Here is a 26019-nt window from a genome sequence, read left to right as displayed (position 1 = left end):
GCAAGACCCATTTTTGCATGTTCCTGAATATTGTCTGACATACTTTACATTAAGAAACTATGCCAAAACCCTGTGAAGTGCTATTATTTACTCTCCTTTACAGCAGACTAGAAAGGTTTTGCCCAGAGCCTTGCTTAGGTACAACTGATTAAAATCTAGTTCAAAAGAACCATGCCACCCAGCCAGATATGAAGAGATTTGTTATTCTAAGTCTTAGAAATAGACTGGTTTTGATGCCAGAAGTGAGTCTATCCAAGCTGTTGCTAAATAAATGAGTCTGTCTAAACTGAGATTTATCTCATATCTGCCCCTAAAGGCAAGAAGAGCTGCTTTTTTTTATATTTACTTAACAATTTAATTAGTTACGACATGTTTTCATTTCATTAATCAGTGACTAATGGGAGTATTTTGTGTATGTGCGATAACTGGACTCCTCTGTATTATCAGAAAACTGCTTAGCGCAGTATTTATTTTGGTACATAAATTCTTTGCTTTCATATTGAAGAAAATGCTTTCTGTACTACAATTTTTTTTAAAAATTCAAGCTTTTTTTTCCTTTTTGTAAAAAGAACCATCCTTCTGATTAGAAACAGAGCCTGGGATATCCTTTCTAATATGGAGCAAGCTAAAAATTTCTCCTCCCACTGCAAAACATCTCAGTCCTGGGAATATCCAAGAGCAACCCACAGGTTTATAATCTTTATGCCTCTCTCTTTCAGTAATTATTTGGTGAAATTATTTAATTACCTATCAATGTTACTTTGTCACTCCTGAAGTTTGTACCAGTGTATTGAGGGAATCAAGATAGAACTAAGCTGATTTCTGGTAGTTAACGTGTTATCTCTCACAAGCAAAGGTATCTATCAAAAAATGTAACATTAGCTCAATCGTACATAAAAACAAAAATCCCACAAAGAATAGCATCTCGAAAGAAAAACAGGGATTTTAAGGCGCAAGGGTTATTCAGACACTGAAAAAATTTCCTAACTGAAAAGACTTTGTGATGAAGCTTTCGGACTCAGCAACATCTACAAAGGACCTTTCGGGGAGCATGGAAAGAGTTAACAGGAGCCTGCTGCTGGTGACCATTTGCACTGCCTGCAAGGTACAGTCCCAGCAGACACATTATCAGATTAGGGGAAGGCAAACAAACAGAATTGAAACCATTCTTCAGCGAGTCCGACCTCTTCTTCCTGTGATGTCATGCTACAAATCGCCCCAGTTCTTTCCTCTCCTCTCCAGAAGGAGCCGGGCTGGCGAGCGGCTGCCACGCTCTGCAGGAACAAACACGCTCTGGAATTTCGTGTCTGCCCTGGCAAACAGCTCTCTTCCCGCCCCACGGGGCGAGCCAGCCCAAAAAGAGCTCCCGGGAGCTGAAAAGCTCGTTTTACAGAAAGCAAGCTGGGAGAGAAATGCAAGCGCTGACACTTTGCGGCGTCCGGGAACTCGTTTTCTAAAGCACGCGTTCCCAGCAAACTTGGATGGACATGACTTCCCCATCACGATCTGCAGCGAGGAATAAGGCAGAAAGTTCTTACAAGAGCTGCGTCGAATTGGAGGGGAAAAAATGGAACTGAGCAGGCTTCGGGATGACCTCATCTGCCGCAAATATGTTTTTTGACTTTCAAAGGCTGGCTATGCGATTACAAACAGCACTTGGAAGAGTGACCTGGTGATCACTGCTGGAGATGGACTCCCCTGCTACAGAGCTTGTGTTTCTTCTCTGAAGCTTTACGGTGTCACAAACTTACCAAAGCACACAGTTCAAATACATCTGCAAGTTCTTCTGGGATTTAAAACAAAGTTGCAATAAAAATACCAGGGAAACCTCCAAATCACAGGAATTTTAAATATACCATTATGATGGTAAGCTCTAATTGTTCCACAGAGGACTCCTTTAAATATACTTTATATGGGTGTATCTTTAGTATGGTTTTTGTTCTTGGCCTCATAGCAAACTGTGTTGCTATCTACATTTTTACTTGCACATTAAAAGTGCGAAATGAGACTACAACTTACATGCTTAATTTAGCAACGTCAGATCTGCTTTTTGTGTTTACATTACCCTTCAGGATTTATTACTTTGTGGCAAGAAACTGGCCATTTGGAGACATTCTTTGCAAGATTTCTGTCACCCTCTTTTACACAAATATGTACGGGAGCATTTTATTTCTGACTTGCATAAGTGTAGATCGCTTTTTAGCTATAGTGCACCCCTTTCGATCTAAGACTCTCCGAACCAAAAGGAACGCAAAAATTGTCTGCGCTGCGGTATGGATAACCGTGTTAGCAGGCAGCACACCAGCCAGCTTTTTCCAGTCTACAAACCGCCGTAATAATACTGAACAGAGAACTTGTTTTGAAAACTTTTCAGAGGACACATGGAAAACCTACCTATCCCGGATTGTTATCTTCATTGAAACAGTTGGGTTCTTCATTCCACTGATCTTGAACGTGACCTGCTCTACCATGGTCTTACGGACCTTGAATAAACCACTTACATTAAGTCGGAATAAATTAAGCAAGAATAAGGTACTCAAAATGATTTTTGTCCATTTGGTGATATTCTGCTTCTGCTTTGTGCCTTATAATGTTACCTTAATACTTTACTCTCTTATGAGAACACAGACCTGGATTAATTGTTCAGTGGTCACTGCAGTCAGGACTATGTACCCTGTCACTCTGTGCATCGCCGTTTCAAACTGCTGTTTTGACCCTATAGTCTATTACTTTACATCGGATACAATTCAAAATTCGATAAAAAAGAACCGGTCCACTAGAACGCGGGATGTCAGATTCTCCGAAAGACCGGTTTCAGAAAACTTCATTCAACACAGCCTTCAGACCATAAAAATGAAAATATCTGACAGTGACTCCACAATATGAACTGTATTACAAGACTACTGGGACTAAGCTGGAATTAGAAGCCTGCACATTTCTTCGGCTGTGAAAATATATGCTGATATGTAAATGTTACACTTTCTTCACATCAGAAAAGTTTACTATAAGACTGTAAAAGTGTTAAGCATAATAGTACACAGAAAAAGTATTTTAAGAATTTATGTCAAATGTCTGTTCTGACAGGCCGTATGTTAGAAATGTGCTTTTGGTTTCGGATTAGGTTAACTAAAGTCCAAAGAGTGTCTGTCAAGCCAGAAATAAATGAAACAGTAGGTGGGGTTTTTTCCTGAAGTTAAAACAGTTGCTTTTTTTTTTAATGATAGAGGTTTCCAAGTTACTGAGGATGGGAGTGAAACTACCTGGTTTACAGAGCAGGATGCAGTTACTGAGGAAAACTGCACCGTATTGATCTTATCACTTCAGCTACTGTGTCTGCTCTGGAGTTTCCTCTTCGCTATTTTCTCCACCCTCCTTCTTAGGAACCATTATGTTCACAGGAGGCTTCGATCAGTGGGCTACAAGAATTTAATTTCTCCCAGGTTTATCTGATAAAATATATGCTCTCTCCACAAGCCTGGCCCCCACAAAGCAGTTAAATCTTCTGGTAGTTTAGGGCATCAGGAAACAACTCAGACAAACTGGTTTTTCTTCTCACCTCTGCCTCAGATGTCTGTGTAATTATAACAAAACCTCTGATGACTGAAGTTAGTGCTTTAGGTACAGTACCACTTTACTAAGCACTTTTGTGAGAGGTTCTTCTACTCAACACATCTTTTGAGCAAAATAACGTCCTCCAAATAAGGTAATTCAATCTCAAAGTAGTAGTTTCTTAGAAAAACAGGACTGTTGCTAACTACAAATGATCATGTACATCAACCCAAATATTTCTTCTAGGAAACTATTTGGCATCCCATAACAAAATTCAAGACAACAGTAACTTTTAGAGTGAAAATTCCCCTCAGTCTGTGTGTCCTATAAATATTTTTAACATGAGCATTTAAAATTTCAAATGCTATTTTCTTGCAAAATTTATAAAGTATAAAAATAAATTACTTGGGTCTACATGCTGGCAAAATTAAATTACACACTTCAAAAAGTCAAAGCTATGTAAATGGAGAAATCTATGCATATTACTGTTACAAACAGGAATATATAGACAAGAGTGCTTTAAAACATCCTGCTATGTATGTTTCTCAGCTATTAGAACATTTTGTACATTTTCTTCAACATTAATTTAACACTGCTGTAAAATTAAATAAATACGTAAAGGTAAAAGTAAATAGCAAGTGTTGGTTTTTCCTCCCCCAAAACAGTGTCAAGAATAAAACAGTTAAAATTAATTTGCACTTCAGATTTTGGGCAGTCTGTTGCAACACAGATATAGCATTGAGGCATTTTTACTTCAGAGCAATATACAAAAGTGCAAATCAATTTTGGAGAAAAAGCATATTGAGCTGTCAGAATAAATTTTAAGTTATCTGACTGAGTTTACCTCCCTTTGCGAAGCTTTTGCTTAATTGTTGTAAATCAACTGTACATTACTGCTACTGGAAAACTGAGTTACTCGAAGACTGCTAGAAATTAATGTTGATTGAATTTTAAATTTACCATCATTATAAATCTTTCTCCGCACAGCTTCTGAAAGAAAAAATTCAAATAGCATGAGCTAAGCTACAAAGATAGCACAGACATAAACGTCTGCATAATATCTGAAAATAGGCAGTTATCTTCGCTGGGAATCCTAAACTCTTCCCATTCATATGCAACTGCAGAAAAACGCATAAAAAGCCTACCATGAGTAGTTCTGTGCATGTTTTACGTATGTCACTGGCAAATCCAAAATTCAAAAGCCAGATACGCATCTCTAATGTCTCAATGCATCTCTCTCTAAAGAGTCTGTTTAATATTAGACTCCCTCCAAAAAGTTTGGGACAAAAGCCCCTGATGTCACTGCTGGGCTGTGTTTCTGGACTACGACTCTCCCCAAACGTGGCAAAGCTGTTACTCGGTTGAGTGACAACTTGTCCAGCAACACCACTGCGTTACAGCAGCAAACACCCTGCAGCCTCACCCTGGCAAAGAGAAGCTGCTCCTCCTGAGATTGTGAAACTACGGGGCAGGAGCAGGGGGGGGAAAAAGAAAAAAAAAAAAATCACTGACTTAAAAGCAGAACAAGCAGATAAAGTCCCATGTATGGGTACTCTCTTTTAAGCCAGACCTTCCTTGGTGTATTAGCTCAAAAAGCCTTGGGAAACATGAAGAGTAGCTCTTTTGGCAGGGTAGTAGCTCCTGTTTTTTGGGACAGCATAGTGCAACATGGCACAATAGCTTTCCCGCCAGCTAACAGTTTGATACCTCAAAACTGTTTGAGGAAGACTTATATTTTTTTTTTATTATTAAACATATTTCACTCTTTCCACAGGGGGTGGGAAAAAAAGGCAACAAAACCAAAACAAAAAACAAACAGCAACAAAAACCACCACCACAACCAACCACACCCCAAAACAAGAACACAGTCAAAAAAGCAACATCTGTCACTTAGAGAATCTGACCATTACTTAAGAAATTCCCAATCTGACTGATTCAGAAGAGGGGGAGTGAACTGTACCTCCCACAACAAGCTGATATAAAGCCAAGCTCCCAGCTATTCAGGACTGGATGAGATTTTTTTCCACCGCTTCCAGTCCTGCACCAAGATTATCGTGGACAGCTGTGGATGGAGCGATGTTTTCACTGGTACGTTCCTGAACAGCCACGCTCCTTCCCTCTGCTCCTGCCTTTGATACCAACTCTTCTGTCTCTCTGGTAAGAGCTTATGCCAAAATTTAGATTTAGATGAGGCGTTATTCTCTGAAGTCATGCCTAGACATCTCAAATTAAAAAGGCTTATATTGTCAGAGCTCCTGAATGTGTTGCATCCAGTGCTTCCTAAAGGTACATTATTTTTACTCATATGTCTATGCAGGGGGGGTTGGCATTCAGTTTTAGGATGAAAACTTACAAATTTGTTCTTTGTAGTCTGGGTTCTTCATCTACAGAGTGCAGATACTGCACACTTGCCATAAAAATAAAAGTAGTGAAGATTTAGTGGACTCCAAGCATTTTTTTGATCTAAACCAAGGTAGGCAGCCATTGCTAACTAGACAATTAAAGAGCAGTTTTGAACAACAAGGAGGAAGAAATAGGCTGTCAACATCTCTAATTTACCTCAACATACCATTATTTAAAAGCAAAAGATTTCCCATTTTATACTTATGTTGAGCTTGAAATTTTAATTTCTGGCTCTCTCAGGAACAGAATACAAGTCAAAATTTGTCTCACTTAGTATACGTTTTTGACATTTAAGGAAATACCAATACCAAGTCAAATACCACTTTTTATTTTTCATCTTAAAGTGCTTAAAAAAAGAACGGATACTTCACGCAGGTAAGAAATCCATAACTGGAATCAACCTCCAAACTTTTATTTCCTAAGAAAGCAACCTCAGTCATAGAAATGTAAAGATCTGAGAAGAGTTTGTGAGATCAGGTGGAAGACACGAATCAGGATCTGGATCAGACCCTGGATCAGACCCAGTACTGAATCAGACCCTGGACATCCAGCTAATCTACAATTTGGCCTCCAACAGTGGCCAAGGCTGGATGCCTGGGGAAGGAGATAACAGCAGAAGGGGTACAGGGCTCTCTCTCCTCCAAATGCTGTCCCAATTCATCAGTTGTATCTTGGGACTTTCCAGGTCAGATGTGTTTGTGTGTTCAGCAATGCTAAAATTTCTTCCTCTGTGAGTTTGTCGTGCCTCCCTTTGAACTTGTGTTAACTTTCTAACATGCACATCATTCTGCGTTCATAAGTTAGCATTTTTTGTGTGTGTGGAAGGGGAATAAAATTTTAAAAAAAAAGGCAATGCCCCCCCTACACACACAAAAGAACCTCAACCTCCTTTTGTTTCAAATCAACTACTTTCATTACTGCCTCCTCCTTTCTTTCAGAGCACTTGATTGCCATTCAGCCTCTCCATATCACTCCTGATTATACAGTCTTCTGTCATCTCTAGCAAATGAGAAAGTGATTGTCATTTGTAATTTCAACCAGCCTCATTGCCAAAGATGAGATTTTTCAGAATTACATAAAGAACTCAGCTAAAATTACAGCAAACCCAGCATGGTACACCAAGACTGATAATTTTGAAAAATCTCACTTGAGCATAGTATTATTTATTCTTCCAAGTTATTTTCTAGGAGTTTTATCAATGAAGAGCAACTTGTTCATACTTTTCCAGCAGTAAATGTAATACTATAAGGTTCTTGCACCTGGGCAGACCTGTAAATCCTGACAAGTTCCCTTTTTTGCTGGACTATTATTATTTATACCTTAGGGCTACTGGCATTTGAGCATCACTGACAAAATGAAAGAGGATACATTTCAAAAGCTAAGGCAAATTGTAAATCAGAATGATCTTAAATATAGAAGCTGTAAGTGTCTGGACTGCATTTGTTATCTCATTATCAGAGTGCTGCAAAAATTGTATAAATACACCTGACAATTATGGAATAGATTTGCAGAATGTACTCAATAGAACTCATTTAGGACTAATGCAAATTCAGAAAGCCATCCTTGCACAGTCTAATACTTCTGCAAGAAGCTGGATGGAGAAGTTTGTTCTAATCCTCTGATTCTGCTTTGACACTGAAGCAATCTGTAGCCTTTCACATTGATCACCTCCCCGCCCCATCCAGTTCCTGTTACACAACTGCTTATAAAGCAAGCCCAGTTTTTCCTGTAGGAAAACTGAACTCATCACAAAATTAAAACAAACAAAAAGAACCCTGCACACATCTGGTCTTTTATAAAACCTACCATTTTGTTGTAAGACTAAAAATTCCAGAACTGAGAATTTAGATTTCGAATTTTTTTCTATTTAACAAGCAGTCCATTCACTCTAGTTATAACAAAACCAACAGCTGGTCAGCACTAAGCAGGGATAAGTTGTCTACAGTTTGAACATGAGAATCAAACCACAAGCAACAAAGGAAGGCCTCTAAAAAGAAGTTCCTGTCTTTTCATGAAGGGATGAAAGAACACTTTTCCATACACATAGCTTTAAGATCTGCCCTAACTCTACCTTTTTTAAACAGGGAGTTGCTGCCTTAAAGAAAACCATTCTTAAATAACAGTAACAGAAGGCACCCGAAATTAAAGCCATACATTGGGAATAATATTAAGTCTATCTCACATGAAAACAGCTGTGGCTATGTTAACTCTTCTGCTTTTCACATGAATTCTGCAAAAATTGCTGCTTTATGAAAGGAAGTCAATTGTACACATTAGTTGCAAGTCTTCAACTTTCCGTAAAACTATATAACATTAGATCTACTAATTTTTGGAAGTCTGTACTGGTGAGCACTTTCTAAAAGCAACTATTGATATAATAAAAACTGAAAACACTCCTGATCACTAAGGAGTGATGCTGGATTACGAAAAATTACAATTAATCACAGCATCAAGAATTACACTTGTCTAAAGCTGGAAGCATCTGCAATAAAACTTGGATGCTTTTATGACATAATGAAGGAAGTACCTACAGCATTGCAGATATTTTTCTACTAAAGAAATTTGTTAACTCTATAGCAAAACATGGCAAAAATTTGAGAATACAGAATGAAGCAAGTACCAAAATATCTGCCAATGAAACCAAATCCAAAGTCTTTGTCTACTTGTTTACTACAGGTATTTAACACTTTTTATGCATGAAAGAAACTTTCATATATACTGCATGCTCACATTGTGTTTCACATGCTCCTGTAGGTGGTTAAGCCCTAAAAAAAAAAAAAAAAAACAAACAAGTTAGCAGCCATTTCTGTCCAGATGAGATCTGTGAGTTCCTCTGAGCTGCTGGAAGGTACAACAGGCACAGGGTTTGTTCTGGGCAAGCTGAATGGGAAGGACAGAGTGGTGACAGTTCAGGTACTTACCCAAGCCAAGTTAAGACTAGGTACAGCCTAACTGGGTAAGCCTGAAGCTCAGGGGTTCAGAAGAACACCAGGCACAGAGGTCCAGATGTTGGCAGCACCATGTTCAGCTGTACCAGAGACACTTACCAGCCTGCACTTAACCTGTTCTGAGCAGCAAACCCAACCCAAACGAAGAGCTTCACCGAAACCCAGAGGGATGATTGCCTTTCTGGAGGATGGTGAACACTATGCCTGCTCAACAGTTGTAAACAGGGGGATCCTCATCCCTGATAAGGACTTTTTTATTACTGGAAAGTTACTGTACTCTGATACAAACGTATAGCTGAAATGCCATACGTTTATACTGTATAAAATCAGGCACAAAAGCACTTCTTTGGCCAACAAAAAAACCCCACCAATGACAACAGCAAAAAACCCCATGCATTTATGCATGCAACGGCTTCAAACAAAATGCAACAAGCAGAGGGACAAAAACCTCACTTCCAATGACATATAATTAGGCAGTTTGAGTTTGACAAGATACTGTTATAACCTTAGGAGCTTGAAAATCGAGCATATAGCTGGTAAAAAAAAAATACACAGTAGAATGTTTGGCACTTCCTTTGCTTCCTAACAGAAGCTAACTTTATCTTCCAAAGAAAAGTTAACTATAAAATGGCTCAAATAACACACCAATAAGGATATAAAGAGCAATAAAGCTTATGACCATTACTCAGGACTGTGGCTCAGATAAAAGAAGAGGGAAAAAAAACCACACACCACCACAAAACTTCATTTTACCCATTTACCAGTTTTGTTTCACTACAAAGATTTACAGAACTACAGAGAGAACATAATCCCATCCAAGGAAGAAGTAGCAGGGATATGGCTGCAGAATTTAACCCAAGCATTATTTGTATTTAAGGAGAAAGCCTCATCAAATTTGACCCAATTCAGCAAGCTTTCACAAAACTAAAGAACTCCAAGCCAATCTCCCTGAATTTTAATACACTTTTCCCCGCACAGGCTCTTTTCAGCATTCTTACAAAGTACCTGCAATGCAGATACTGCAATGCTGCAGGATGAAAAGCTGAAGTTCAAACTACCTAGAAACAGAGCAGGACTAAAATGAAAGTCCTACAGCTGTGGTATGCCCACCAAAACACTGAACAACATAAAGCAACTTGAAAAATCAAGGATTCCCAGAAAACTATTATTTTTGTTAAAGTTCTACTAACAATCAGGGCAACCTTAAGGAAAAAAAAAGACTAGAAGTATAGCCTGTTCACCAAGTCTTATTTCTGTGGCTAACTCTGTAGTTGGGACCAGTGTAGATATCTTTATACTGCAGAGCTGCAAGCTCCACTGAGCACAGGCTATAAAGCCTGGCTCCCTGTGATAGCTCTAAGTCTACAGCCAGAGAGATCATGACATCCTCTGCTTCTGCAGCCACCCTGGTAACAGTACGTGATCTCCACACAAACAGAAACCACAACAGTGACTATAGATGAGATATATAGCACAAGTGGCCACCTAAAGCAAAACTAGGCATAATTAAATAGCTACCTCTTGTTAATGACCCCTTAACAGTGAAAGGGGGAAACGCAGTTAAAGACCAATGTTAAGCATTATGATTCACTTCTACTAACCTCAGACAAACATTATACATCTGGTTTAGGTTTGTCATTGAGACAGATGCTCTCTACAGTCAGTGGAAAGAAGGACCTTCAGAAAGTGAATAATCCCACTGTAAAATACTTGAAGATAAATAAAATTAATTGCTTTCTGGAAGTGCAGCTCTGTCTCAAGTATAGAGTGAGCCTAAATATCTAAGTTATAGAAGTCTAATAGTGCAGGATTAACGCTCCCCTAATAAGAGGGGCAGTAGATGAAGTAGAGAAAAACTTAAATCCTTAATCAAGAATGGCATCCAGTTTTCACAGATTGAAAACTCCACATAGTTGCTTGCGTTTTAGGTAATCCCTTTGGTCGTGTTTGTACTTGAATCAAAATAGCATCTTAAGGGTTGGGCTGGCTTGGTATACCTGCAACAGATAAATCCATTAATACTGTGCTAACATAACCAATATCTTCCAGCCCTAGTGAGTGTTTTGTACACTTAGTGTGTACCAAGAAGTGAAAACAGTGCCAAGACAGACAAAAGCAGAAAACACAGGGCCTGGACCTTAAGTGTTCTAGTTTCTCTTCCAGTAGCCCAGAGGATTTGCTCGGATGGTAACACCCAAGCATGAATAACAACTTGAGTCATCTTCACAATAAATAGGAGTGGCAGGGAAGATTTTCAAAGTGATGGTGCAGACAGTGAAGACTATCATTGGGCATTCTTCCTGGTTTTTCAATTTGCCTTTAGCAGATAAAAGTTTCAAGCCTCAAAAAGCACAGCACGATTTCTATAAAAGGAAAGTCTTCAGGAGTACTGAAAGGCACAGGAGAGACACTCCAACATATTTATGCATTTATTAAAAAGCGTGTGCATGTATATATACGCATATGCTCAAACTAAAAAAAGCACATAAACATATTTATATGATACTATATGATAAATTCACAAATACCCAGAAAGCAACCATCTTACAGACTTCTAAGAATGTGCCTTGTATGATTAAAGGCAAAATCATAGAAGGCTTTCCAGCCACAGCTGTGACAAGTGAAATGTCAGAGCTAATTCATGACCTCAAAAAAAATATAAAACATATGCAGCAGAACCAGTATGGTCCTTTAGCACTATCATACCAAGAAGCAGTGGTAGTGACCTCTCTCTCATCACACATGCTTCTAGAACGCAATCATGATGCAAGCAGAAATATATTTAGTATGTACAGACAGAAAACCTCAAATCAATTCTCAGTTCCTTCTTTAAGGTTAAAGCTGCATCCTCCTAACAACTTTTTTGAAAGGAGCACAACGAACACATGAAATGGCATAGTTTGGTGACCCTTACCACAATTTTGCCCTGTAAGAAAAAGCGCCTAGAAAATTCCACACTTAAAATCATTGTCCATAGCAGCCTCCACACTGAGGCAGGATACCAGGTGCCTAAAATCCAGAAGATCACAGGAGATGGGTGATGTCTGCAAGAGCAATGTGATGCCTGCAACTCCTGAGGTACCTGTCTTTGCACCAGTGAGGCTCCGTAGGTGGTTCGCATCCTGCCAGCGAGCCTGCCTGCAAACGCTGTCATTCTGGATAAGCCAAGCAGTTTTTTGTGCCTAAGGCTGCCCCTCATTCACAAATTAGATATTCCCATATCTAGGGAAAAGCAAAATTTAGAAGGCATGAAAGGAGTATGTCTGACATACACTAGCTTTTCTAAGAGAAACCGCCTGCTGTGCAGAAAGACACACGACTACTGGAGCCTTGAGGAGAGACAGTAGGAGAACACTTGACTCACTTGCCAGCGCTGAAGTCACTCGTGGGTGAACCCACGACCAGATCTGCAGTTGGTAACACAACGAGCCCCAGCCTGTCCTAAGGCCTTGAGGGCAAGCGGCAAAGCACAGCTCGCACCCACGCACCTAAGCTTTCTCCACTTCTAATCCACACCAGCAGTTGAAAATAGTCCCTGAGCTGCATCATGCCCCAAATCTTGCCCAGGCGTTGCCCAGAGGAGTGCTGACAAATGCCAGAACATGCCAGGGAACATGTTACTGCCAGAACACCATTAATGGCTGTGGGCAATACTCAAGCCCAAACTACTATCTCTTTGAGGCTAGTAGTACAGACACAGCCCCAATACCCAGTCCTTGCTGCCTGGCCTTACTTGGCTGCCTATCACAGAACAGCTGGGGTTAGAAGGGTTGGGGGAAGGCTGGGATCATCTAGTCCAACCCATCTGCCAACAAGGTTTTAGAGTCATTCTGCTAATACAGAAGTAAAGAATTTATCTAGTAACCTATTGTATGAAACATTGACAGTATGACCATTTCTACTTCTTCCAGTTTTAAAAGGAATTACTTCGGACATCAAAATTGAAGAGAGGACTTAAAACTGCATGTAGGTATCTACTTCCAGAAGAGGTGTAGGACTTCAGGCATAAACCTAATAGAAAACACCACTGAGAAGGATACATACCACAAGCAGATATACTAGCTCCCATTCCTAGATGCTCAATTCCTCCATACAAGGAGCACAGTAACCTAATTTGAAATTGTACACTGCATCCAAGGAAACAGGCTCTAAGCACTCCAGTGTAGTGAGTACCACAATAACTGTGTCCTTGTACAAAGACTAGGAGGCTGCATAGTTAAGCTTGTACTATACCAAATACTAAGGAGTACTTGCTTACCTGTAATTTCTTAGAGCTTTATCCTGACCTGGATTTGTCTAACACTTTTTAAGCAAATCTTAAGCATACCTGTTTCATATTTTTAAACCTTACTGCACAATCAAAGTAGGTCTGCTGTTATTCCAGCTCAGTGAGTTTGCCATATTAATTCAGTAAAACATATTCTTTGGGAATACATGGCTTTCCTCAGGAAGGTATTTCTGCCACAGTGAGCGGCATCATTTAAAACCAGCTGAAGTCTTTGGTGTGGGATGAGGTATCCGAGTATAAATTTTAACCACATAGTTAGTTGACAAATATTTAATACAAACATTGAGTTATGTTAAATCAACAATAAAACAGCACTGTATATTTCATTGCAAATGTTTAATTGACAATAGAAGCCACAGAGAAGGAACGGACAAAGGAGAAGTATTATGGAGTACAGTTTAGGCAATGCTACATGGAAGGACTTACAGACACAGCAAAGTATACTTGCCTACTTATGATCATATTTTAACCATTAAAAGAGTAACCTTGTAGGGCTATCTTTATCTTCCATCAGTCCTTAAAACTCTGAACCATATTAAAACTCTAAATAACAACACCTGTCAATACTGGTGTTCCTTCTTCCTTTGAAAAATACAAACCTCAATTAAGATAGCAAATATTAAAGAAGGTCACAGTCAAAGGAACCTACAGTGTCAACAGCTGGAGTGCAATGCACTGCTTCAGTTCCACATCTGTTTACCCTTCACACAAACAAACACCAAAAAAAAAAAAGTTGAAGCTAGCAGACCAAATCAAACTGCAAACAAACTCCCTTTAGGCCACCACAATGTACCTTCCCATTCAGTTCTGGGCCATTGTGGGGTTGTAGAAGGTGATGCAGCTGCCTCTCATCCCTGTTAACAGCAAAAGCAACCAGGTAACCTTTTAAAACCACAGGAATAGCCTTTGGACTCCAGGTGCTCATGCGGATGAGTTAACAAGTTAACAACAGAACATTTTACCATCTGTAGAGCTGACCAGGAAAGTGTGGCTGTGCTTCTTTCTCTAACCTGCCTCACTGGGCTGGCATGAATCACCAAGCTTTGGACAAGGCTGCAGTTGGTCTGCAGCTCCTCCAGTGCAGAAGAACAAGACCCTTTCACTACCCCAGCACTGGGTCGCTGAAGCCTGACAGAGCAGAAGGGCTTGACACATGCCATCTCTGGCCCACCAAAGGTTGGCTTGCAGAAAAAGTATTTTGTAACGTGGCCCAAACTATTTTAAATATGCCAAACGCGATGATTTAGGACATGTGTACGCTCCACGCTCTTTACATACAGTACGTGTGAAGAGGTATTTGCAGGAAGCACATTCCCTAAGCAGCAGTATGAAAGAAATCAAACATCTTGCTTGCTCTTCCCTGTTCACAGCTTATGAGCAGAACACAAGCCGAGAGGCAGGGAAATACAACTGGACTGCTTTGCAGATACATATAACAAAGATAGATACTCCATAGGTGTTTACCTTCTTGAATGACACAGCAAAAAAAAAACAAACACCAAAAAACAAAAACACACACACACACACCACAAAACACCAAAACCAACAAACCAAAGTCACATTGTTCGCAGAAACAAATATATTTCAGGTACTACAGGTATTTCAACTCTTAAAATAGACTGAAAATTGATAGACTTTATGTGAATTGCACTGTGAACCTGCTCTTGTTTCTTCCTAATGCACTGCAGCAAGCAGCGACACTTTAGTCAAGTATGTGACATGGCAGCTGACAGGGCTTTCTATAAGGGAAATTCAGAGATTCTGGAATTTTTTCACACAACCATCATCTCAGATACTCAAAACAATTACTTTTTTGGATAAGCCACAAGAGAGATCAATTTGACAGAATTATGGAAAAGCTGAGCATGATCTCCCAGGCTGGCAGGTAACAATCCACCCCTTTCATAGGAAACAAATTTTAACTATGCCAGGGTTTAAATCATATTTATATAAATATGATAAAAATGAAGCAATGGCTATAAGGACCTTTATTTTTTCAGTCTGAGTAATTTCAGTTCCCTTTAAAGTTATAAAATTTTTAAAGTGCCCAAAATACTGTAGGGAGATGAAACACAAACGTTCTACAGTAAAGAAAGAATATTATACAGCTTATTTCTATTCTGCAAATAAAAATTATGCAGCATTAACATATTCTAAATTGATCTCCACATAATCTGCATCTGGAAGCATCATAACCTCACTGGTAAATAACATTTGAGTCGATAAATGGGGCTTCTCCCTTTGGGTTCAATAAAGTTTTAAGGAAAGGAAGTACTTTCCACACGATTAAGTCAGTATGGACACTTGCCCCTTCTCAAAATTAATATTTATTAAGAACCTTCAACTTTTTTCCACCCTTTATTTTGTCTGGCTATGCTTTTTTGTTACAAGAAAGGATGACCTAGAAAAGTTTCGCCTCCTTCCTAAAGTACAGATGACTAAATCAGCAAGCTATGCAAAAGCAATAAACAACTTCACAATGACTAGCAAAGGAGTGATATATTATCTTCAGATACCAGTAAAACACAGAACCATTCACATTCATTTGATACAGCTTCCAAAGTCAGAAAAAGGTCAGATGCACTTAAGACTTTTTTCTTCAGAGAAATTATGCAAGGCGTTTTCCCTCACAAAAGCTCTATGACAAGTAAAACTACACTAAATTCAAGCTATTCCGTATTCAATTGCTCAATCTCGTTAAATCTCATATTGAAATCCTTCTTCCTAAAGCACTCAGGAGAATGAGGAAAGACTGGATAAATACAGACCTGACTTTCCAAAGAGCAGACAAGCCTTACAATGCAATGTTGTATCTTGCCAGGAAGGTAAGAACTAAGCAAAAGAACATGGCAAACAATTGGGGGAATCAGAGTTGGATTATGCAAATATTTGTAAATAAATATTTTTCAAATGTTTCTGTTCTTATTAACCAAGCTAGAATTTTTTGCATAAATTTTACTCATTCCATGCTTTTCTTCATTTTTCTTCATTTTATCATTTTTCAGAAAAAAAAAGCTTTCTCTAACCATGTTAAGAAACTTGACTCTTGAGATTCCTTTTTTTTTTTGGATTATCAGGTAATTTGTTTAAAATTAACCCAAAGCAATCACTTGTGGTGAGATACTCATTATGACTAAGCAGTAGTCATCTGGCTTTTCCCTCCTCCTTTATCAAACACTTGGAGGTAAGAGATTTACTGGTATGAACTACACTTCTGTAATTGCCTACCCCTTCCTGTGGGAACTGCTAATTAAGCAGACACTTTGTAAACCTGGTACACCATTACATGCTGACAATATCCACGTGAGGAACTGCAGAAGGTTATGGTAAACCACTCCTTTGTTTGCTAGCTGAACCTTCCTGGGATACCTGACCTCAACCACCTTACAGATTTGCCACAGAAACATTTGCTCCTGTTGCTAGTAGGTTCCACTTCCAGACTAAACCAGCCAATATTTAGATGGGAGGCAGAGGTGGATTTTCTGCACTAGAGGACTCGTGGCTTTACGTTTCTACGCGCAGCCTTACAATGTACAGGCCTCGGGTCCTTCACCGCGATGACCAAGAGGCTCAGCAAGACACTTTAGCACAGACAATGCTTCACAACTTCCCTCCTGAGCCACCGCTGTGCATTCTGCTGCTTGCAAATCACAGCCTTTCCCTTATAGGCAGCTGAGTTATTCTATTAACACTCAAATCAGCTATATAAGCCAGCCCAAAACAGTACCAAAACATAGACCTCTGGCAACTCAAGATATATGAAATACATTAAATACATTCAAACAGAGCATTCAGAAAACTTTAAATAATCCTGGGCTTCTTGTTGACATTATAATTGGTTTCACAAAAGCCTGCAACTACACCTGTAATTTTTGAAAACAAAATGTTTTGCATTTTCCAGTCCGAAAGCCCAAATCCAAATTAAATTATCTGCACATAGGGCTTGAATTACTGCGTAGAAACTGGTATATATGGTTTATTGCTGATCAGTAAGTTGACTTCAAACTGATTTGCAGAAGGTAGCAGGAGCCACTTTTTGCTTGTAGAGAGTCAAACTTTGCTATCTGTACCACTGCCTTTTGTCCTCTGAATGTTACAATTCTTAAATAAGCACTTTTTATATGCCTACAAGCTTCTTAAAATACTACCTGCCTCTTGAAACACTGCCTCATTTTCCGTGTTTCTGTAGGCTCTGGTAAGAGGCTCTCGGCCTCAAGTGCTTTCAGGCAGTCTTATTCAAAGATAAGCAAAACCACGAAGAAATTCATATAGCAACAGAAAGGCCATGTGCATTTCCCAAGACACCAAACCCACATGCAAAAGCATTACAGAGGGAAAAATTTACACTCTGGTACAACACCCAAAATCCCGGGGCACAGAGCATTGTAGTGATGAGCATGGGGCTGAGACTCACGTCACAGCTCCCCCAATGGAAAAGTCACCGTCATACCAGGGCACATTCAGGGAGCTGCATGACATGTGCCCACTGACTATTTGGCAAAGGAAATCAAGTGCCAAGGGCTGGCTGGCACAAGGCAGTTCACCAGGTTCAGTTTGAAGCACAACAAATGCTTCCACACACATCTGAGGCCAGCGTGCTGCTCCTGAGCAAAAATCTCAACGGGGATGGAGCTCTCGCTGCTCAGGCACAGGAGCGTTCCCCAAATCCAGGAGTATAACCCCACAGCCTGGTAAAGTATCATCCGTACTACAAAACTGTTGAATATTCACGCTGAAGTTATAGTCAAACCAAACAGATTACCCTGAAAAGAAAACTTGCTTCATGATTAAACTATCTCATTAGCTACAGGATACTGTGGTTTTTAAACTTCCCAGAACTATAATATACAGGATGGGTTCTTAATCAGTCACTTTAAGTCTCTCTGGTCAAAATGAACAGTTTTTATAGTCTCCTGTTTCATGGCATTAATAGAATATTTTTGGTTTATGAGTAACCTACAAAGAAACAATGTTTGATTTACTGAGATCCAGCCTAAAAAATACCAACCTAACCTCCCAGCATTTTATTTTAATGGCACTCAAAGAAACTAAAGGGACTGAAGCACAAAGGACAATGTGAATCAATATTTTAAGTACTATTCACAAACACCTAAGATGCACAGAACTAAGGCTCTATTGCCAAGTGGGAATAGCAACTAGATAAAAATTAACTTACAAATAAAGGCATAGAATTTATTGCCTTGTCTTTGGCACTAAAATACTGTCTAAGGGTACCACCTTTAAGATTCACGACAGAGTAGTAAGATGATGTTGGCCTACAATCAGCAGAGCCATGTTGACTTCTTCCTCTGATATATTCCTTTTTTTCAAAACCTGAAGACATGCCAAAACTAATCTTGGTTTGCTCGTCATTTATTTTGCTAGAAATAAATCTCAGCAAGACCAGAACATATTTTATAGAGCTGAGTGTGATTTCCTTTTTCTAGATACGCACGTTGTACAAGAACAAATACTACTTTAAAGCATTACTTACAGATTGCCAAGCAAGAGACTCCATAATTCGATGTTCACAGCGTTCTAGATGCTTTATCATTTCCCTTGTTAGGCTTGGCTCTGCTTTAATAAAGCTTTCGATCACCTTGTAGAAGTCAAAAGCTTTTAAATCAAACACATTGAGAATCCATGGAAAAGACACATCTGTTTCAGCACTGGTACCATCACTTTGTGAAGCATTTCCTGCAGGGAAAACAGACTAAAATTATCAAGCATACTACATTCTTTCACTTACGATGTTTTTTCCTTTTTGTATTTATTGACTCATTGCTAGCTAGTTCAAAAATGTCAGTGAGCACTTTTTTTTTGCTATTTACTGTATTTTATGTATTAGAACAAATAGCAAATAATTATCAATAAATAACAATGTTACTTAGGACTTTAGATCCAACTTACTGCCATATGTAGCCATGACGACCTCAACAGAACACGCCAGAAGAGATGTGTGGAAGATGTTATCATTCAGAAGTTTGCTAAAGAGAAAGAAAATTATTAATACTTGTCCTAACACTAAAATAGCAGGCTTTGACAACAAGTTAAGGGCACCTACCTGAAATTCTGCACTGAGAGGCGCTCTTCCTCCTGAAATATATAAATCAAACCAAACTTGTGAATATTCTTAGTATTTGTAAATGCAATGCCAGTACTAAGTCACCAGTACTAAACTTACCGACTTTAGCATAGATTCCATTACTCTGTAATACAGACGTACTCCAAGCTTATATCTCTGTTAAAAAAGAAGAAATTCAAGAACATCGCAAGAAGTTTTAACAGACTAGAAGAGGCAGACTCTTGTGTTTTAACAATTCAGAACGTTTCTGTTTTTTGGAAGAGCCACTATAAAGAAGTCATTGTCCCCAGTTTCATTCGCAATAGCACTGGAGAGGCCTCAAAGGCTACTAAGGTTTGTGACTACCCCAACCCTATGAAGACTTAACCAAGTGTTCATGTTGATTCCCAGCTAACAGGACAAAGCAGGACTGACAGACAGGAGGCTGTCAAGTACAAACTCAGTTGGATTTGTTTTCTTAAATCCTTGTCGAAAGCACAGCTGGCATACTGATTTTATAAGGAAGTGAGTCACCTTTTGCTGTTGTAGGTTAATTTACCTTATTGAATGCAAATATACATTTCCCTAGATGCATTTTGCCCAGCAATTTTCCCATTCTTCATTAGAATATTTCCAACATATTTCCACCCAGTTCCTACTGTTCCTTAGGTATTAAGAATAATTTCTGGAATACTATCCTTACAGCGCTTTAGAAAGAAATACCTGTCCATTCATCAACTTGAAAAGAATAATGTCACTTTCTCCCGTTATTGATCTGCACTGAAGGAGAACAGTCAGTAAGGCAGGTCTCACACTAGCTACTACCAACAGAGTTCAAAGGAGTAAATCTCAACCAAAATGCTAGTTACCTGTAAACCGATTTCAGCACAGCCCTGTCCAACTGCTTCGGCAAATTTCTTTTTGAAGACGTGCTCAAGACTTTCCACTCTTTTCAGGATACTATCTTTAGGGTTCACCGTGCAATTCTAACAGAGTACAGGAAGGAGGGCAGGGGAAGGAAAGGCAGAGAAAGGACATTTTACTTCAAAAATGCTTCAACGATTTAGTCACATGAGTCCTGCCTCACTTTGTAACATCTTTTAATCAGCTTAAATAAAAGTGGAATATTTAAAAACCAGAATCATTGGATACGTTCAACAATTTCCAGTAACTACAGCTTCATGTCTCACACACAACTAGCTGCAACCCAACTAATATGGAAGTAGTAACATCAACATCCATGTCTTTAAAGTTAGAAATACACTTAAGTTGCTGAATGTGGACATGAGATCCTGAGAACATCCTCCTCCTCTTTGTCTCCCTTTTACATCCCTTTCTTTTTCCATCTGATACACACAAATAAATCTTAATATTTAGTGCAGTAACAAAAATATTTAAGAATTTACAATGTTCAAGTACACATGTTAGATAGAAATGCTTTCTAAAACAAGTAATTACATTTAAACCATCCAAACTGAAATGTACTTTGTCAAAAAACAGCTGTTAATAAAGGCATTTCCCAAAACATGCATCAGATCTATAGGTGTTTATTGCACTTGAGTGATGATTCCATGAATCTTTCACAAATCCTCCTTCTAGTCACTTACATTGAAATACCTGTTGAGAGTATCTGATGGTTTATCAGCTGCGGAGTTTAAAATCATAATCAATTGTTGAATGTTATTCATTGCGGCTCTGGAAAAATACAATAAAATGTATAATAGACATTAAGGTTGGCTTGACAGTTTCCAGAAACCAAACAGCAACAACAACAAAAAATTTATTTCTTACCCCAGTTATCAAACAACCTACTGGGAAAAACTGTTGTACTGTGTTAATTATTGTGAATTCTAATAATCTAATTTAACTAATAAGCTAATTATCAGAATTATTACAATCCATAAGTAAATAACCAAAAAACACAAATTAAGTAATAAACAATAACAAGCACTTCTAAAAGCAATACAATAGTGGAATTGCAATCCTTGTATGTGAAAATATTCAGTTAAATCAAGCATCTCCTTAACAAAAACACTTTGGCATTTTACAAAAATAATACAAAAAAACCTGGTGAATGAAGACAGTTTTTATGTTTCAAGTCACCTATTCACAAGTGTAATAAGTAAGATGTACTAAAATATGGCAGTCACAAGAAATCCAGCCTTTTTAACACAGATGCTCTGAACAACTCTTATTTTTCAGGTGCAGAGCTGTCAACATTCCTATTGGCAATGGCAAGAGAATATGAGCTTTCTCCCTCCCTGGATGTGAACCCAAAAGTCACCTTAGAACTTGAATTCTTACTTTAACTCCAATTCCTTCTAGTTCAAATAGAAAGACTAGAAGTTCTGTAATCCTTATTTTACCTACTGTATCTGTAGCTAGGTTAGAAAGATCTTAATTATAAAATCTTCTTTTAAAGTATTATGGGTGGGGAAAAGGATGCAGACATTAAAGAAATGTATTTCTTGGGAACACTGAAAAAAGCAGTATCATAAAAAGTAGAATAAAATTCTATATTATCTAGATGAAAAGTAGATAGAAATAATGTTTTATCAACTTGGATATACTGAAGTATTGAAGTATGCCTCCACATATGATCTTATTCGCATTATTTTACAGGTACAGAAAAAACCCCACACTAACATCAGAACTATTTGTACCTCTACTTAACGCCTAGAATTTCCTTGCTAAAAACAAATTCAAAACTACAATCCATTGATTCATATCCAATGTCTTAACGTAGAGAAATCCTAAAGCTAACCCAAGTAAGAGCAGTATATCAGAAAAGCTCTAATAATTTAAAGAATTAGGAATACTTTGAAGACAAGTACATAGGATCCTGCTGTTTATTCCACAAACAAATGCCTTGTTAGAGTGTCTGTCTCTCTGAAGAAAGCATTTTTCAGTTTCTCTTCTAGAACCAAATCCTGACAAACATTTTTCATTATTTTCAGAAAGACGATTGTTTTAAGATAACAGAAAAATGCCACTTCTCAAATAGCACATATTATCCAGAAGGTGACTGAAATTTCTACAGGTGGGAAAATAAGAACAATAATGACCTTGTCATACAGAACAAGAACATACGCGCATGAGCTAGCATCGAAACAGCCCACACTTCCAACTTTTGGGGGTATCATGTATTGTTTTGCCTTTATTATTTGCACAAACATATACAGAACTAATAATATATCCAGTACATCCTTAAGTATTAACATGGCCTGGTTCTTTTTTTAAACATATTTCAAGTTGTGTATTAAGCAATAGCATTAAGTTTCTATTCTTTTATAAAGGTTAGTGTATTATTTTTTCTAACTCCTAAGAAACAGCTTGATTCTTCCAGTGATATTGTTACTTTCTGAATTTGTTATTGTGGTTTCTGTCTTTTTGTTTGGTTCTGTGCTATTTAACCTCAATTTGGCTCATATCACTCAGAAAATAAGTGGAGAAAGAAAAAAACAACGCCCAATCATTACAACTGTAATACTGCAAAGATGCATTTTTCTTTAATCTACTTTTTAGAAGGTTTTGGTAAAATCACTTCTACCAAAACTCTGCTAGTGGTAAGGAAAAGCACAAGGACAGTGGGAAAAACTAAAATGGAACTAGTACTTATACCCATTTTATCTGCTTCTTTATATATAAATGACCAGATACAAACCCACTGATGGAAATTATTAGATTCTTACTAATTTCAGGGGGCTTTAGAGCAGATCCCTAGGGTCTAAGTCCAGAAAGAAGATAAGAAGACTCAAAGTAATAAGCACGGTGCTTTTAACATAATCTGTAAGGGCTTCTACCTAATTAAGGGAGAGTTAATGACAGACTTATCACTCTGCACTGGTGACCAAAGGTTTAGTGCCATCTAGTGACGCTTCAGTGGCTTTATGAGAAACAGTTACCACAGCCCAAATCACTGTTCTCGAATAAACCTTCACTTCAACTGCCTTAAATGGCATCAGTTTTGGAAGACTCAGAGACCCACGTGTGGATGAAGAGAATCTAAGTATCTCACTAGACCTCCTCTCAAGATCAAAGTTGGTTTCCTACATTTCTAATTTTTAGCAATGCAGAAACTTGGTACTCCTGGACTTCCTTGATAAGACTCATGTCAAGAACTTTCATGAAGCACCTTTCAGAGTGTTAGAGGGCTTTAATTCTAGAATAATTGAAAAGTGTCAATAGCTGTCTGTATTTGTCAAAAAAGGAATTTGTTGTCAATGACCTTGTTTTTAAATGCACTACATCTTATAGATCGTCTAGTTCCTGATATTGCGCTCTAGTTCCTGATATTGCGCTCAGTCTGGGAACTGAAAGGCAAACTCATGCCCTTACAGATAAAACAGCGTCACTGGCAGTTAAAGATTGGAACTTAAAACTAAAAGGGACCACAAAAGCTATCAAATAAAGCCTTTTGCAGTCACAGGCGATGAAAAGTGCTTTCATATACTGATCAATATCTATCTCAGCTGCATGTATCCTTTCATTATTTTTATGAAGAAGCTTTTTGGAACCTTGCTGCTCTGTTGGCTCGAAAACAATTAGTTTCTGCAGGTGGCATTTAGTAGATTTATAGCAGATGCACAAGTCAAGAGTCTAATTCATTCTTCCACAAGCATATAAACACTATAGAAGTATTTTTAATAAAAATAAAAATAATTTTACTCATTTGAGAAAACTGAAATCATAATTAAGAGTACAATAACTTCTCTCATTTCAACAATGTACAAAAATGAAAGGCATTTATACACGAAGCATGGAACAAGAACTTCACTGTTTGATTTTATTAAACTGGACACCCTAAGAATGACTGCCTGTGCAGACACTTGTGTTTGTCCACATAGCACATGGCATTGCAGTGACACAGCTGGCTGGTTCTTGCACAAAAACATACTGATTTTGTTAAAAAAACCCATGTGGCACAAGGGAAAAACGGTACATGCAAACCTCCTTTCCTTTGGTTAACTGAATTCAAGCTTGCAGTTTTTCTGCATTTGATTGTAGATCAACCAGTCTCCAATTAATACCACATTTCTACCATATCTATCCATTTTCCCAATAGACAAAAATACATTTGCACTCTGAAATGTTAAATCTTCCCAGCCAGAAAAAACAACATGAAGGAGGAAAAGATCATGGGAGAAGAAATGTGTACACATATACAATTTGGTATCAAGAAAAGCAGCCAGAAGATAGAGAGCTAGAATAAAGATGAGAAAGGAAGACGGAAGTAGAGCAAACAAAAGTACTACTGTGGAAATAAAAAGTTGCACTGGCACAAGAACAAATACAGTAATCTACTTTACATATATCTTGCCCTTTTTAGACAACTCAGTAAAATGCTTTCTCTGTTTTGCAACAACTTCGTCAGGAACTGAGGGCACCCTGCATCCCTCAGGACATGCCCACTGCTCATTAGTGACCAGAACTACAGTCTATTTTATGAAAAAGCAACAAAACCACAGTTTCTTTAAAATTAAAACAACTACTCTAAAGGTTAAGATTTCTAGTCAGGGTACTAAACAAAAGAACAAAACTTAAAAGAAAAACTCATACCGAACAGGAGTCTGTGGAAGTATAAGATTAAGTTCCTCATCTGGATTGTTTTTCAGTGGCGTCCTCTCCAACTGTGAGCTACAGAAATGGAAAACAAACTCATGAATAAATAAGATAATTTAAAAACGAATATTTTCTATAAAGACTTATTAATCTAAAGATAAAACTGTAGAACAGACTTTTGGAAGATCTAGATGTCTAACCACTGCAGTTGTTAGAGCAATGTAAATTAAATTCCCAAGGAGATCTGCTTTGAAGTAGGATGTTGGACTAGATAACCTTCAAAGTTCCCTTCCAAGCTCTTTTTTTTTAATAGAATTCTGTTTATAAACAGCTTAATTTATGTGTACAGCTGGTATTAGCTCCATTTTAATCCAATTTTAAATGAATTTATTTTTCTATCGTAATGTCACAGACTTGCATCATGAGCTCACATCAAGTTATGGAAATGCTGAACTGTCAGGAACCACGGGAATTTAAGCATATGACCAAAAAAAATCAAATAGAGTTATAGAATCATAGAACAGTTTGGGTTGGAAGGGACCTTCAAAGGTCATCTAGTCCAACCCCCCACAATGAGCAGGGACATCTTCAACTAGATCAGGTTGCTCAGAGCCCCATCCAGCCTGGCCTGGGATGTCTCCAGGGATGGGGCATCCACCACCTCTCTGGGCAACCTGGGCCAGTGTTTCCCTCATGTCCAGCCTGAATCTTCTCTCCTTTACTTTTAAACCATTACCCCTTGTCCTGTTGCAACGGGCCCTGTTAAAGTCTGTCCCCATCTTTCTTACAGGCCCCTTTTAAGTACTGAAAGGCCGCAATAAGGTCTCCCCGGAGCCTTCTCTTCTCCAGGCTGAACAGCCCCAACTCTCTCAGCCTGTCCTCACAGCAGAGCTGTTCCAGCCCTCTGATCATTTTCATGTCCCTCCTCTGGCCCCTCTCCAACAGGTCCATGACATCTGTTATCCAGCAGCACCAGGGAATGTGCCTCATCACTGGTACTCAACTGCTTATTCTGCTAAACCATTCGTGGCACATTTCTGTCCCCTGCAAACTACCATTCCCCAAACAATTTGCGGGTACAGGTCAGAAGTCAGAATGGGCTGACTCTCAGCAGACAGCTTCCAAATGCCATGATCTGGTTTTAGGAAGGAGGATCTGGACAGGGAGGATCCAAGCCATTCCATGCCAGGCGACCCCAGAGCCAT

At 38.5% G+C, this 26019-nt stretch overlaps 2 protein-coding genes across 3 annotated transcripts in view; one reads left to right on the top strand and one right to left on the bottom strand.

Moving 5' to 3' along the window:
* The window catches only part of RB1 (RB transcriptional corepressor 1), an 87559-nt gene that overhangs the window by 32081 nt on the left and 29459 nt on the right, over window positions 1–26019 (bottom strand). For both annotated transcript variants that reach the window (XM_065656708.1, XM_065656699.1), the window contains exons 11-17: window positions 24812–24889; window positions 20860–20947; window positions 20122–20238; window positions 19373–19429; window positions 19253–19284; window positions 19099–19175; window positions 18683–18885 (exon numbers count right to left, since the gene is read on the bottom strand). In XM_065656708.1, the coding sequence (XP_065512780.1) occupies window positions 18683–18885; window positions 19099–19175; window positions 19253–19284; window positions 19373–19429; window positions 20122–20238; window positions 20860–20947; window positions 24812–24889 (652 nt within the window). The remainder of the gene's footprint in view (window positions 1–18682; window positions 18886–19098; window positions 19176–19252; window positions 19285–19372; window positions 19430–20121; window positions 20239–20859; window positions 20948–24811; window positions 24890–26019) is intronic.
* LPAR6 (lysophosphatidic acid receptor 6) lies at window positions 1256–4141 on the top strand. Its single transcript, XM_065647466.1, has one exon. The coding sequence runs from the start codon at window positions 1861–1863 to the stop codon at window positions 2884–2886; it is 1026 nt and encodes a 341-aa protein (XP_065503538.1). The 5' UTR covers window positions 1256–1860; the 3' UTR covers window positions 2887–4141.

Source organism: Caloenas nicobarica, chromosome 1 (genome assembly GCF_036013445.1).
Source record: "Caloenas nicobarica isolate bCalNic1 chromosome 1, bCalNic1.hap1, whole genome shotgun sequence".
NCBI lineage: Eukaryota > Metazoa > Chordata > Aves > Columbiformes > Columbidae > Caloenas > Caloenas nicobarica.
Note: the sequence above shows the minus strand (reverse complement) of the source record. Positions and strands in the feature narration are given on the sequence as shown.